A 16,145-nucleotide genomic window follows, 5' to 3' on the forward strand; every position below is an offset into this window, starting at 1 on the left:
ATTTTCATAGAAGCGCCATCTTCTGGCGCTGTATCCAACTCTTCCAGCACCTGCCTGCTATACCTGGCTAGCATACAAAAATATGGCGAAGCTCACGTCCTTTTTTTGTAGTTTTTTGGCAAAAAAAATAAAAAATGCTTCCCTGGATTTTCCATTGCCAGTGAAGGTAACACCAAGCAGTGGGGGTTAGCAGCCAGTAGCTGCTTGGATTACCCTTAGCTAGCAATACAAAAAATGCAGCGGGAGCCCATATAAATTTTTTTTAATTATTTATTTAAATAACTAAAAATAAAATGGGCTTCCCTGTATTTTGATTGCTGGACATCACAGTGCTGTAAAAATAAATCTTTAAAAAAATGACGTAGCGCTCCGCGGTATTTTTGATTCTCAGCGCAGATAAAGCAGACAGCTATGGGTTGCCACCCCCATCTGCCTGCCGTTACCTTGGTTGGCAATCAAAATACAGGGAAGCCCATTAATTTTTTCTATTTAAAAAATAGTTAAAAAAAAAAATGACGTTGGGTCCCCCCATTTTTGATAGCCAGCTAGGGTAAAGCAGACGGCTGTAGCCTGAAAACCACAGCTGGCAGCTTTACCGTGGTTGGGGATCCAATGTGGAGGTCCCCTCAGGCTCTTTTTTATAATTATTGTATAAAAATTAATAATTACACAATAAAAGTAGGGTCCCCCCCAAATTGGATCACCAGCCAAGGTAAAGCGGACAGCTGTGGTCTGGTATTCTCAGGGTGGGAAGGTCCATAGTTATTGGGCCTTCACAGCCTAAAAATAGCAGGCCGCAGGCACCCCAGACGTGGTGCATCCACTAGATGCGCCAATCCTGGCGCTTCACCCCAGCTCATCCCGTGCCCTGGTGCAGTGGCAAACGGGGTAATAAATCGGGTTGATACTAGCTATAAAGTAACCTGAGATCAAGCCCAGCAGTTTGTGATGTCATGGCGTCTATTAGATACTCAACATCATAAACTGTCAGTACTAACAAAAAAAAAAAATCGACAAAAGAAATTTATTTGAAAAAACAGTCCCCAAAACATTTCCTCTTTCACAAATTTATTGTAAGAAAAAAAATAAAGGGGTCCCACGACGACTCTGGACCGTCTAGAATATGGGGGGGAGACACTCAGGGAACCTATCCCCTATTTTCTAGGAGTGCGGACCCTTCATGTGAGGAGTGTGGGTGCAATGAATCTGCACTCACTCTTCTCGGGTCCACAGCAGCAGAGTCCATGTCGTAATGGTTGCTACCAAAGCTGCAATGCCCTGCTCATGAGGTAAGGGCATGCCTAATCAGGAGAACTACTGTAGAGGAAGCTCTGCTCACTGGTATATAGGTGCTCAGAGGTAATAATAGATAAAATTAGTGAGTAACCTCGGCACTCTAAATCTCCCAGACTAAGTCAGTAAGTCACAATGGATAGTAATGCAAAATCACTCTTTATTGGTCCGTATTAAGAAAAAAAAAATTTTCATAAGCATATATGTTTTTGTCCAAAACAAGTTACAAATGACGTTTCGGCCTGAGCCTTCGTCAGATTGGACTTATCTGCATGTAATCATGAAAAATGACAATAATCAGTATCACATAAGAGTGAGAGAACAATAACATAAACTCGAACAATGTAGAAGTACAATTGGGATGCAGCAAAAAAATTGCAACACAGCAAGAAATGAAACACATGATACAAATGTCATAATACAGTACAAGGACAATATAGTAATGACAAATATGGGGTCAGAGTAGACTTAGACAGCTCTGGTACGAAAGATGTCAATCATAAAGTAACATGTGCAGTAGGTGTAGAGCTACAGTGTGCATGGCAGAGCTAATGGGTAGACCAACCATAGAAAAAGAATGGAGAAAAAGTGGAGAAAAAGTGGAGAAAAAATAAAGAAAAAGTGGAAAATAAGTGGAGAATAAGTGGAGAAAAAGTGGAGAAAAAGTGGAGAAAAAGTGGAGAAAAAGTGGAGAATAAGTGGAGAATAAGTGGAGAAAAAAATGGAGAAAAAGTGGAGAAAAAGTGGAGAAAAAAATGGAGAAAAAGTGGAGAAAAAGTGGAGAAAAATTGGAGAAAAATTGGAGAAAAAAATGGAGAAAAAGTGGAGAAAAAGTGGAGAAAAAGTGGAGAAAAAGTGGAGAAAAAGTGGAGAAAAAGTGGAGAAAAAGTGGAGAAAAAGTGGAGAAAAATTGGAGAAAAAGTGGAGAAAAATTGGAGAAAAAAAATGGAAGAAAAAGTGGAGAAAAAAATGTAGAAAAAGTAGAGAAAAAGTGGAGAAAAAAATGGAAAAAAAGTGGAGAAAAAGAGGATAAAAAATGGAGAAAAAGTGGAGAAAAAAATGGAAAAAAAGTGGAGAAAAAGTGGAGAAAAAAATGTCGAAAAAGTTGAGAAAAAGTGGAGAAAAAAAGTGGAGAAAAAGTGGAGAAAAAGTGGAGAAAAAGTGGAGAAAAAAATGGAGAAAAAGTGGAGAAAAAGTGGAGAAAAAGTGGAGAAAAAGTGGAGAAAAAGTGGAGAAAAAGTGGAGAAAAAAATGGAGAAAAAGTGGAGAAAAAGTGGAGAAAAAAATGTAGAAAAAGTAGAGAAAAAGTGGAGAAAAAAATGGAAAAAAAGTGGAGAAAAAGTGGAGAAAAAGTGGAGAAAAAGTGGAGAAAAAGTGGAGAAAAAAATGGAGAAAAAGTGGAGAAAAAGTGGAGAAAAAATGGAGAAAAAATGGAGAAAAAGTAGAGAAAAAGTGGAGAAAAAAATGGAAAAAAGTGGAGAAAAAGTGGAGAAAAAGTAGAGAAAAAATGGAGAAAAAGTGGAGAAAAAGTGGAGAAAAAGTGGAGAAAAAGTGGAGAAAAAAATGGAAAAAAGTGGAGAAAAAGTGGAGAAAAAGTAGAGAAAAAATGGAGAAAAAGTGGAGAAAAAGTGGAGAAAAAGTGGAGAAAAAGTGGAGAAAAAAATGGAAAAAAGTGGAGAAAAAGTGGAGAAAAAGTAGAGAAAAAATGGAGAAAAAGTGGAGAAAAAGTGGAGAAAAAGTGGAGAAAAAGTGGAGAAAAAAATGGAAAAAAGTGGAGAAAAAGTGGAGAAAAAGTAGAGAAAAAGTGGAGAAAAAGTGGAGAAAAAGTGGAGAAAAAGTGGAGAAAAAAATGGAGAAAAAGTGGAGAAAAAATGGAGAAAAAGTGGAGCACCCTTTGGTGCCTTTCATGTGGCACTAAGGGGTGCTTAGCTTTGTATTTAGCCAAAAAAATGAAAAAAAAAATGACGTAGGGTTCCCCCTAGTTTTGTAGCCAGCTAGGGTAAAGCAGACGGCTGCAGCCTGCACACCACAGCTGGCAACCTCACCTTGGCTGGTAATCCAAAACTGAGGGCACCCCACGCTGTTATTTTAAATTAAATAAATAATTTAAAAAAAAAACACGTAGGGGTCCCCCAAAATTGGATCACCAGCCAAGGTAAAGCAGACAGCTGGGGCCTGATATTCTCAGACTAGGGAGGTCCATGGTTATTGGACTCTCCCCAGCCTAAAAATAGCAGGCCGCAGCCACCCCAGAAGTGGCGCATCCATTAGATGCGCCAATCCTGGTGCTTCGCCCCAGCTCATCCCGCGCCCTGGTGCGGTGGCAAACGGAGTAATATATGGGGTTAATACCAGATGTGTAATGTCACCTGGCATCAAACCATGGGGTTGGTGAGGTCAGGCGTCTATCAGATACCCGACATCACCAACCCAGTCAGTAATAAAAAAAATAGACGACAAACACATTTTTATTTGAAAAAACACTCCCCAAAACATTCCCTCTTTAACCAATTTATTAGAATGAAAAACAAATCCAGGTCTGCTGTAATCCAAGGGGTTGCCATGACGATCCACACTGTCCCAGTCAATGAAGAGCAGGATGTTCCCCATTGGCTGGGAGAGCAGTGCAGTGACCTGAGCTAACATCAATGGGTCAGCCCAGGTCACTGCAGGGCATGACAAGTGCTGCTGTCAGCGAGGTACATTACCTGCGCTGATCTCCAGCACACTGACAGCCCCTGTCACTGAGTTCAATGACCGGCGCCTTCCCCTCAAGTATCGCGAGAGGTCCGTGACGTCACCGCTAGTCAGTCTCGGGTCGGAAGCGAGAGGTGATGTGACAAGCGGCGGCCATGGAGGACAGTGACAGCGCTGAGGTCAGGATGGGGGGACTTCATCACCGCAGGTAAGCCGAGCGGGGGGGGGGGGGGTTTGTGTGTGTGTGTGTGTATGTATGTGTGTGTACATGCCGCGGGCAGGAGGGGGCGGAGCGAGCTGAGCGGGGAAGTGTGGGCTACCTGCACGTAACTAAGATAAACATCGGGTTACTAACCAAAGCGCTTTGCTTGGATACCCGATGTTTATCTTGGTTACCAGCTTCTGGCAGGCTGCCAGCGATGGCTCCTGCTCACTGTAGCTGTAAAAAGCCCTGCTTTTTGCTGCTAGAACCGTTCTCGAACGTATCTAGAACTATCGAGCTTTTGCAAAAAGCTCGAGTTCTAGTTCGATCTCGAACAGCCCCCAAAATCACTCGAGCTTAGAACTGGAGAACCTCGAACCGCGAACCGCGCTCAACTCTAGCCAAGACCACACAATGGCTATCTTTTCAAAATAGGTGTTTGAATGCTGCCAGCATTGCTGCAGAGGTTAAAGTGGTGGGTATGAGCCTGTCAGTGCTCAAACTATATGCCGCACACTGCATCAAACTGGTCTGCATGGCTGTTGTCCCAGAAGGAAGTCTTTTCTAAAGATGATGCACAAGTAAGCCTCCAACATAGTTTGCTGAACACAAACACACTAAAGACATGCATGGAACCATGTCCTGTGGTCTGATTAGATCAATGCAAACCTATTTGGTTCAGATGGTGTCAAGCATGTGTGGTGGCAAGCAGGTGAGGAGTAAAAAGACAAGTGTGACTTGCCTACAGTCAAGCATGGTGGTGAGAATGTCATGGCTTGGGGTTGCATAAGTGCTGCTGGGTGTGGGGAGCTACAGTTAATTGTGGGAACATGAATACTAACATGTACTGTGACACAGTGAAAATGGAATATGATCCCCTCCTTATGGAAACTGGGTTGCAGGGCAGCATTCCAACTTGATAACGACCACAAACACTTCCTAGATGACCAAATGGATAAAGAAAACCTTCAGCTCACCTGCTGCCCGGACTGCTGGATTTTGCGGGTGCCTCGGATCCGCCGGTGGGTCCCAACCGGTTTATGGAAAATAGCAAGAAAGAAAACGATCCGGCACTGGTTCTTCGTTAGGATAAAACTTCCATAATCTTTATTAGAAATATTAAAGACTTCGTGGAGGCCGAGGTATAAGTCAATACATGGAAACTTTACGCGTTTCGGACTACACCATAAAACCAAAAAGAGTCCTTAGAGACACTTATGATTAAGGACTCTTTTTGGTTTTATGGTGTAGTCTGAAACGAGTAAAGTTTCCATGTATTGACTTATACCTCGGCCTCCACGATGTTTTTAATATTTCTAATAAAGATTATGGAAGTTTTATCCTAACGAGGAACCAGTGCCGGATCATTTTCTTCCTTGCTTCTTCCTAGATGACCACTGCCTTGCTAAAGAAACTGACGGTTAAAAAGCTGGACTGGCCAAGTATGTCTCCAGACCTAAACCCTATTGAGCATCTGTGGGGCATCCTCAAATGGAAGGTGGAGGCGCACAAGGTATCTAACATCCACCAGCTCTGTGATGTTGTCATGGAGGACGGAAGAGTCAACCTGTGAAGCGCTAATGAAGTCAATGCCTAAGAGAGTTAAAGGGAATGTGCCACAAGATTTTTGCCACCTAATCTTAGAGCAGCATAACTTAGGGGCAGAGATCCTGAATCCAGTAGCGTTTCACTTACTGGGCTTCTTAGTGTAGTTTTGATAAAATCAATTTTTAATTAGCAGTAGAGTATGATTTGGGAACTGCTTGATATGCTGCTGGGTAGTCCAGTATATTCATCTGCTCTGTATAACTGCTAGATCTTCAGCAGAGAAAAAAGTTATTTTATGAAAAAGGCAGCAAACAGCTCAGTAAGTGATACATCTCTGGGATCAGGGTCTCTGACTCTACATAATGCAGCTCTCAGATGAGGTAGCTAAAACCTGTTGACAGATTCCCTTTAAGGCATTGCTTGAAAATAATGATGGCCACACAAAATATTGACACTTTGGTCACAATTTGGCCATTTTCCATTAGGGGTGTACTCACATTTATTGCCAATGGTATTGTCATTAATGGCTGTGTGTTTAGGTAAATAAAGGGCACACTAAATCTGCAGTGTCATAGACTGTACACTGACTACTTTACAATGTATCATATCTTCAGTGTTGTCTCATTAACCCCTTCACGACCTCAGACATATATATACATCCAAGGTTGCCTTCCCCTGGTCACCGCGAGCCACCGGTGATCCCCGCACATATATGCTGATCCAATCAGTAGATTTGTGCGGCTAACAGGTGAGGGTGGTTCAGAGATCGACCCATGCCTGCTAACCACTAAGGGGTACTTTGCATGTTGCGATATCGCTACTGCGATCTCGTCGGGGTCAAATCGAAAGTGACGCACATCCGGTGCCGGTAACGACGTCACAACGTGTAAAGCCTAGAAGCACCGACAAACGATCGCAAAAGCGTCGTAAATCGGTGGTCTGTGTAGTGTCGGTCATTTCCATAATTTTGCTGCAGCGACAGGTACGATGTTGCTTCTCCTTCCTGCGGCAGCACACATCGCTGTGTATGAAGCCGCAGGAGCGAGGAACATCTCCTTACCTGCATCCCAACTGCAATGAGGAAGGAAGGAGGTGGGCGGGATTTTTAAGTCCCGCTCATCTCCGCCCCTCCGCTTCTATTGGCCGCCTGCCGTGTGACGTCGCTGTGATGTCGCACGACCTGCCCCCTTAGGAAGGAGGCGGGTCGCCAGCCAGAGCGACGTCGCAGGGCAGGTAAGTGCGTGTGAAGCTGCCGTAGCGATAATGTTCGCTACGGCAGCTATCACAAGATATTGCATCTGCGACGGGGGAGGGGACTATTGCGCTCGGCATCGCTACAATCAGCTAGCAATGTTGCAGCATGCAAAGTACCCCTTAGATTGCGCTGTCAAAATCTGACAGAACAATTTAAATGGACGCAGCGAGGATCGCACCATTCCCTGCCACCATCGTCTGCCCCTTGAAGCGATCACGGGCACCATGGTGTTTCCATGGTAGCGTGGAATCTGCTGATGACCCCTGATGCCACCAATGACTCACTTCCTGTGAGAGCCAACAGAGCGCCGGCACTCACAGGAATACAGCATTTCTGCTGATCAGAGCGATGCTGAACATAAGAGCTTACATTTCACAGGCAAGAGTGAGACAGGACATTACTGACTATAAGAGCTTACAATCTACAGATGAGACAGGACCCTGCTAACCATAAGATCTTACACTGTACAGATGAGAGAGAGAGGACTCCTCTGACCATAAGAGCTTACACTTTATAGGTGAGAAAGAGAGAGGACCCTTCTTACTATAAAAGCTTACAATCTTTCTAAGTGAGAAAGAGAGCGGACCCCTATGACCATAAGAGCTTAGACTTTACAGAAGAGAAACATACCCAGTGAATTTGGAGATGGAGGACGACTCTGCCGTACAAACTTTGCTCTGTTGGGAAACACTGATCTGTGATGGCCCAGGAACTGACCACCACTGTACAATGTGTGTTAATGCATAGATGTCATAACTGCAGAGCCCAATGTGAAGCCCACACAACAATGCAAAATGACGTTAGCCCTCTCTCTGATGCTTCACTTGTGTAGGAAATGGTGCAAGGTACATTTATTTATTTATTTTTAGCAACGTGTGAATCGAATCTCAAAATATTCAAATTCTCATGAAAGTGCGCGTTTCAGGAAATTCAACTCAAACTTAAGTCTTCGCTGATCTATCTGCTTTCAATGTTATACTGGTCAGGAACAAAGTTAATGTGGAACTATTACTGTGCTGCTGAAGATAGAACTTAAAACCAGGAAAAATGTAATGAAGGTAGTTTTATTCTACGCGATTCAAAGTGTCTCCCCACTTCTTCATCAGGATATCTACCAATATAACAGGCTACAAGAGTAATGCGGTCTATATAGCAGCAAGTTTTCAAAAAAAGAGTGCCAAGAAAGACACATGACAATGAGTCAGAGTTCAGAGGAGGAGCTTAGGACGTTCATTGACTTGTGTTCTATCACAGCTCCTCCCGAAGTTCTAGCCTCGCTCTCCTCTCCATCCACCACGGCCACAATGCACCCATTGTTTTTTGAAAACGTGCTGTTATATATAGACTTCATTACATCCCTAGGAACAATATGTAGTTTTTACTTTTAGCATAGATATTTACCTTGATTCCCTCCATAGAAATGATTACAAAGTCCTGGACTCTGTGAACACAATCCGGTCATCTGTTATTCACAGTAACATAACAGCATTATTGGATGTGATTTGAGGTCAACTTTCTGTCTCATAAAGAAATAATGAAGACGCAGTCCGTTCTTACGATGGCTTGGGGGTCGCCCTGAAGTCCTAGCCTATTGCACAGCATGCTTGGTTTAGTCGTTGTATGTGAAAAGATACTGTAAATAATGACACAATCCATCTTGATTTTGCGTATTTTACGGTTGCAGTCAGTTACTCTACCCATAAGTACAATACTTTGATAATTATAGCATTGAAGAAAACAGTTCAAGCTTCACAGTTCTCCGTAATTAAAACTAATTGACTCAGCATGGATAAAAGTGAGGACATAAGATACAATCCTACATACTTATCACACCTATTTTGGTAATCTAATTTTGTTTTGCAGAATGACAAATCCCCGGGGCGCTCAGCAAGTCGATCAAGCAACATTTCAAAGGTACGTGAAAAATGTTACCTATTCTTACGCTTGATAAAGTACACTGAGGTGCCAAGCATTAGGCTACATTATTTATTGCACATTATATGCACATACTGGATTTCACCTGTCGGCTTCAGTTTAACATTTCTCTTCTGACTTTAATTAGAATGATACACTGCCAATCCAATTTGCACATGTCAAGATTTTAACATGGCATATTGCTTTCATGTTATTCAAACAATCTACCCCAGACAATGGAACAAATGTGAAGACTGGATAAATGTTTCATTTCTTTGTTCTTATTTGATATGCATGAGATGCAACCAGTAACAAATGTTTATAAATAAATGAATTTATGTAAAATTCGTACACTGTTTTACATATACATGGTCACACAATGCAAGGATACACAATGTGGAATCTGTAATAAAATATATTTAAAAGGGAATCTGTCCCCACTTTGACTTTTTTACATTGTTACTATGGGCATTCAGGTTACAGAATGCTGACAGTAATCATACCTGTCTGCCACATATCAGATACCTTGTTGTAAAAAAAAATCATCTTTTATCACTTTTTATATAAATGAGCTCTTCCAGGCTATGGGGCGAATGCTGCTTGGAAGGTAAGGCTATGTGCGCACGTTGCGTATTTGTATGCAGTTACACTGCGATCTGCACCGCAGCGTAACTGCATGCGTCCTGCGTCCCCTGCACAATCTATGAAGATTATGCAGGAGACGTGCGCACGTGGCGTATTAGAGCGCACCGCTTCGGCTGCTGCCCGAAGCGCGCGTTCTAAGAAGTGACATGTCACTTATTCCGTGCGCTCTGCATGCAGCCCCTGCTCTGACTATGGGAGGGGCTGCACTCAGAGCTCATGAAATCGGCTTTTTTTTTTTTCATTACGGACTCTTTCTGCAGCGATTTGAAGCGCACGTGTGCTGTTCAAATCGCTGCAGAAATTTCTGCAGGGACAGACGCTACGTGTGCACATAGCCTTACTCTGCCTCAAAAGCTTATTTTAAATAAAAGGGGTGTTACCAGAGTGAGAAAAGTAACGGAAACAGAACAGGAGAAATGAAATGTGACTTCTTGCAAACACATTTGTTGTAGCTCTCACAGCTCTGCATTATTAATCACTGACAAATTATGCAACTGCATATAAAATCAATTTTTATTAAATATAAAACATTAAAAATACCAACATAGACAAGATGTCTCAAGCAAGTGGACCCCCCAAAGGGTAAATATGTACCAAAAACTTATGTTGGGAACACCAGGCCAAAGAATCACGCAAAAAATCCCCCTGTATAGACAAAAGAATAATATATATGTATAGATTAAGAGTACAAAATGGTAACAAAAGCTGTGCATTATTGCAACAATATTTCAACACTGTCTACCTGTGTTTTTTCTCCTGAGCACCTACGGGAGGTGATGCGAGGTCTTCTCTTCTTTACCTGTGAAATGGAAGCTGAAGCTGAGAGGGAATCTGCAGATGCCAGTTATAATCACACAAAGCTCTGCAGTGAGAGCAGAGAGCAGCCATCACACACGACACTGGTGACGCCCCTTTTATTTAATATAATCTCTGGAGGCGGAGTTATCTTCTAGGCTACATCCGTCCCATAGACGAAGAGCTCTTTTACATAAAGTGATAAAAGATGATATTTCAACAACAAGGCATCTGAGATAAGACATAAAGCTATGACATTTTTCAGCATTCTATAACCTGTATTCCTATATCAACAGTTTGAAAAGGTCAAAGTGGTGACAAATTCCCTTTAAGATGATATACTGTAAGAATAATAATATGAGGATTAAAGGGGATTTTTGCAATATTAGTAAAGGAGTTGTCCGACATAAACTCAAACATTTTTTTAAGCTAATCTGTGCTGTATTGTCATATAAAACATCCCTACATTTTTTTTTGTTTTCTAACTTTTGTTCCTCTTGAATTATCACTTTATTCTCTGTACACACTTTATTTACCTGCAGCTCAACCAACTATGAAATCTTCCAATGCTGCACCTCACAGTCAGAGCTGGCACTGCCCGGCCTCACTGTCCAGACCCGCCCTCAGCACACTCATTGGCTGTTCGTATTCTGCCCAGCATTGACCTCTCATCACTACAGAATTGGAAGTAACAGCCCTACATAGGGCTCTGCACCCTCCACACAGCGCTCTGCACCCACCACACAATGCTCTGCACCCTCCATATGGCACTCTGTATCCTCCACATGGCACTCTGTACCCCCCACACAGCTCTCTGCACTCTTCACATGGCACTCTGCACCCCCATAAGGTGCTCCGCACCCCCCAAATGGTGCTCTGCCCCCCCAACATGGCGCTCTGTACCCCACACACAGCACTTTACACCCCCCCACACAGCGCTCTGCACCCTCCATATGGCACTCTGCACCCCTTCACACAGCTCTCTGCACCCCCCCACGGAGGGCTCTGCACCCCCCCCCACACAGCTCTCTGCAGCCCATTATAGCATTATAGCCCCCACCGTGTAAGGAATAAATATATAGTCACCTTTCCTCAGTCCCTGCCACTGCTCCTCGTTCGCCCGCTGTCTGTGCTCTGCCCATATCAGCACAGTAGTGACGTCACTGCTCTACTGAACTGTCGGAGAGCACGGACAGCAGGACAGTGATGAGAAATAGCTCAGCGCTCCCTCTCATCAGTGTTTTGAAATGTACTGGCATCTGTGATGCCAAAACATTTGAACGTTCGATCCTAAGTAGGAGTCCAGTGCTGGCACTTACACAGCAGGCAGCCGCTGCCAGGCCCCTCCCCTTAGCTTACAGGTCCCATAGCAGTGGCGAGGGAGAGTACGGAATGTGTGAGAGGGTGTGGGGGAAGGGAGGTGGGGACTCTGGTGCACTGTACATGCCAAGCAGGGTGGCTTCATGACATCGGCTGTGATGCCCGTCTACAAGGCGAGCATAAGCTCCTGTCGATGTAACAGCACAGTAAGCATCAAAATCCCAGCAGATGTGTTCACATGACCACTCTGAACCTGGGGAGAGGGAGGAAGGAAGGAAATCCAGCATCAGGTTCATACGTGAAAAAAATTTTAAAACGTAAGCCTGCGTTGACCAGTATCATGGGACTTACATTATTACATTTTTTTAAATTTGGATAACACTTTTAAGAAAGAACCTGATACTGGTTTTCCTTCCTTCCTTGAAAATCCAGGGAAGCGTTGTTCTTAAAAACATAATTTTTATTCCGTTACATTTTAAAAGTCATAGCAAAACACAGACTTTTAAAAATTAAGAGAAAAAATTCCATGCACACACTGAGATAAGTGCAAACAAACAAGTTTTGGATCTATTCCTTATTCATTGTATAAGGTGTACTACCTCATGTCTATAGTGTCTTATGTCATATGCTCTTTGACGCATAATAAAGGAAACCAATCCCAAACGCACAAACCCCTAATTTCCATATGAAAAGGAAGGGAGAGGAGAAAAAAGAAGATTTATATTACATATATGCAATAGTTCATTACATTCAATACCAATTATTTGTTCACAATCATATGTAGTGATAACTAAAATCACTATTAGATTTTTAATTCTATTATTTTATTCTCTTTGTATAGGTTACCAGCCACCGCTTGTACTTTGCTTATTAGCTTTTTTAAATAGATCACTTCAAGTACTAATCTATAGCTTTAGTGCATCATAGGAGGGCATGATCCAGACAGGTTTAGGATCCCTGTGCTGCAGCAATGGAAAGCACAAACCTGGTTTGCTAACTGTACAGAAATTTCAGGACAGTCCATAAAAAAAGGACGTCTTTTTGACCAGTACATAAAAAAAAATTTAAAGGGGTGATTCACTACTTATTTTTCCAAGCTACATCGATATAATGTTGAGAAACAAGGCTTCTCTCAAATACCTTGTGTTGACAATAGTGCCTGTGAGTGGCGCTATTGGGATACGGTGATGCCACGTCAACTTCCATTTGACCTGACATCACTGCACGAACCCCAGTTTTCCTGAGTGACTGGGCTGTGGGCGGCGTTTCACTGCTCGTCACAGCTCAGCATTGCTCCTGCTTGTGGCACTCTGCAGTGAAGGAGAGAGCATGTGAGATGCTGGGCTGTGATGAGCGGTGAAACGCTGTCCACAGATCAGTCACTTAGGAAGACTGGGACCAGCCGTGGTGATTTTAGGTCAACTGGAATCCCAGATCCCAGAGATCAAAGAGATCAGGGGTCACAAGAAAGGGATGAGTGGACTGCAATAGCGCTCACAGCCACTACTGGCAACACAAGGTATTTGAGAGAAGCCTTGAGGTGACTACCTCTTGAAGCTCATCAAGAGAATGCCAAGAGTGTGCAAAGCAGTAATCAAAGCAAAAGGTGGCTACTTTGAAGGATCTAGAATATAAGACATATTATCAGTTGTTTCACACTTTTTTGTTAAGTATTTCATTCTACATGTGTTAATTCATAGTTTTGATGCCTTCAATGTGAATCTGCAATTTTCAGAGTCATGAAAATAAAGAAAACTCTTTGAAGGAGAAAGTGTGTCCAAACTTTTGGTCTGTACTGTATGTGTATATATATACAGTATATATATATTGTGAGACTCATGTGGGATTAGTGGATGAGGGCAGGTATATCTCACCCCGATATCGGTCCTATGTGACTTAGCCTGGTCAGGATCACCTGGCTGCTAATGGATTAATGGGAGGTGAAGGACTGATGTAAAAGGAGTCTGGGAAGTTGGGGGAGGGTCTCCATCTGGGCAACACAGTAAGCCTGTCTGTGTAGGAGGCACTTGTGAGTTGAAGCAGTGCTTGATGTCTGTATGGTTTAGCTGGAAGGGAGAAGCCCGAGCGTGTTATCACAATATCTATATATATATATATATATATATATATATATATATATATCATATCTTATCAAGATAATCAGTTACTGTTGTGGCTTTGTATTCTTATTTACATTTACTTTAAAAGACACATTGCTTCTGGAAGAGGATACTTGTATAAATTTGGACAAATTTAGCATATTCATATTGAATAGGAAATACCACAATGGTAAAACACTAGATTACACTTTTGATGCAATGATGCTTTTGGATTACTGCTTTTGAACAGATGACACAGTATACACAAAGCATATGGCCCCTTATATTATATTTGCCAATTTTGTGGAAAGCAAACTTACTAAATGTGAAATTCAGAAAAGCATATATAACTGCAAAATTAAAATCAAAAACCAGCAATGATGGTGTTATTTCTTTTTTTTGTAAAGTTTGTACATGCCCAGTGCCTATAGATGGGTTCACATATTATCATACCTCTATAATGAAAAGATAAGAAATACATATTGTGCAAATTATTATTTTTTGCTAAGCCAGTACCCTAACCTGCCTTTGCCCTTTGTATGTGCCCATACAGAAATATTGCTCCTAGCGCAGCTCATTTTTGGTCCCACACAGTTCAGTACCCCTTTCATTGCTTTACAGTGTTACCCAGACACAGTATAGGAGCGCCTACAGCCCTCTACTAAGTATGGGAGCCCCCACAGCTGCCCACATAGTATGATGCCCTACACTGCCTCTCCTATAGTATGATAGCCCCCACAACCTTTCATATAGTATGATGGCTTGCACAGTCTACAAATATCCAAAAAACTAACCCGGACATCCAACAAATGTGAACAGGTGCTAACTGAAAAACATAGTAACTATAAAATGCATACAGCTGCACACTGAAAAAGCCAAAAATGTACAAGGGAAAATATGGCACTGCATTACTGCAAAAGAGAGATATTTAGTTTACGTATTGGCCAATGCATGTAAGCCCGGAAACCAACAGCAAGGTATATCTCTGTAATCCGGGAACCTAACTTAAATGCCACTAAATCTACATGTATGGGCAGCTAGGCTCCTGCTATAATGGTTATGAACAGCCAGGTCTTAGGGCAGAGTGCTCAGTCAGAAAAAAACTCACTAGAAATATCTAAAAAACTGACCCCACATCCAACAAATGTGAACAGGTGCTAACTGAAAAAACAAACTATAAAATGCATACCACAACAACAAACACTGCACTCTCTTTTTTGTATAAAAATAGAAAAAAAGGTTTTTTGAAGAAAGACAAAGTTGAGTTTTTCTTTGCAAATGAACTTGTATATTTATTAATGAGGTGACAGAGAAGACATGGGACGTTTCGGCCCTATGTGGCCTTTTTCACGCAAAGTCACTGAAAAAAGTGAAAGAATAACAATAAATATTTTACAATATAATACAAAAATACATATTTACATGGAATGTTACATTATATACATAAGTTTTAGGAATATCCAACAAGATAAATGTAGTCAGATGAACCCAAAGCAACAGTAGAGAATGAATACATCAGAACAAAGAAATTGTATACTATGACAAAATTGCACAGCATATTCACATACCTCCACAGAAGAATTTTTTCAGAGGAATATTTTCAAAAGGAGAAGAAAAGAAGTTGAAGAAGAAATCCACCAAGTAGGTTTGTATTAATGTAATGAATCACTGGAGGTGAGTTCTGTTGACAAATCATATGCATATAAGTGATTTGTATATACAATATATGTAATAAAGAGCTGAGTGGGGGTAATGGGATACCTGGTTAGTATTTTTCACTAGTTTTTCGTTAATATTATCACATCGTTTGGTGTAGGAATAGTGACCCAGGTGGTTACTTGTCCTAGTTGAAGATTTTCTATAGTTGATAATACCTTTATAAATATAGAGATTATGATTAAATTCGAATATTTATATGTAGTGATAAAATATGATATCCATTTCAATACCTGGAGATTGCTTCAGAGTTTTATAACCATGGTGAAAAAGTTCTTCTATGCTATTATTAAGGGTACGTCGATCTGGAACAAGATATAAATTCAGCAATCTGATGTAGTCATACCAGGATATATCTAATGAAGGTAAGGACTGCACAATATCATATGAGTGTAACTTATAAATGCAAAAGATCATATTAGCAGTAAACGTTTGTCCGGGGTCAGGGTATAAAACATTTGATGATTGTGCATGTCCTCTTCATCAGTTATAGGGTCCTATGCAACAAGCTATATGTAGTAAATGCAAGTGGTAAAAAGGTTTTACCTGTATCACAGTGATTTAGAGTTCGTTTGCATTAGTGGAGTGTAATTTCTTCTAAAGACAAAGTTAAAAAAGTCTATTCAATATAATGGAGGTGTATAGTGGGGGGCATGAAATG

General features: G+C 41.6%; 1 protein-coding gene across 1 annotated transcript in view; it reads left to right on the forward strand.

Moving 5' to 3' along the window:
• Window positions 1-16,145, forward strand: part of MARCHF1 (membrane associated ring-CH-type finger 1) — a 536,484-nt gene that overhangs the window by 204,153 nt on the left and 316,186 nt on the right. The window contains exon 3 of the mRNA XM_075347363.1: window positions 8,859-8,909. Within this exon, the coding sequence (XP_075203478.1) occupies window positions 8,859-8,909 (51 nt within the window). The remainder of the gene's footprint in view (window positions 1-8,858; window positions 8,910-16,145) is intronic.

The sequence above is a fragment of the Anomaloglossus baeobatrachus genome, chromosome 1, assembly GCF_048569485.1.
Source record: "Anomaloglossus baeobatrachus isolate aAnoBae1 chromosome 1, aAnoBae1.hap1, whole genome shotgun sequence".
Lineage (NCBI taxonomy): Eukaryota > Metazoa > Chordata > Amphibia > Anura > Aromobatidae > Anomaloglossus > Anomaloglossus baeobatrachus.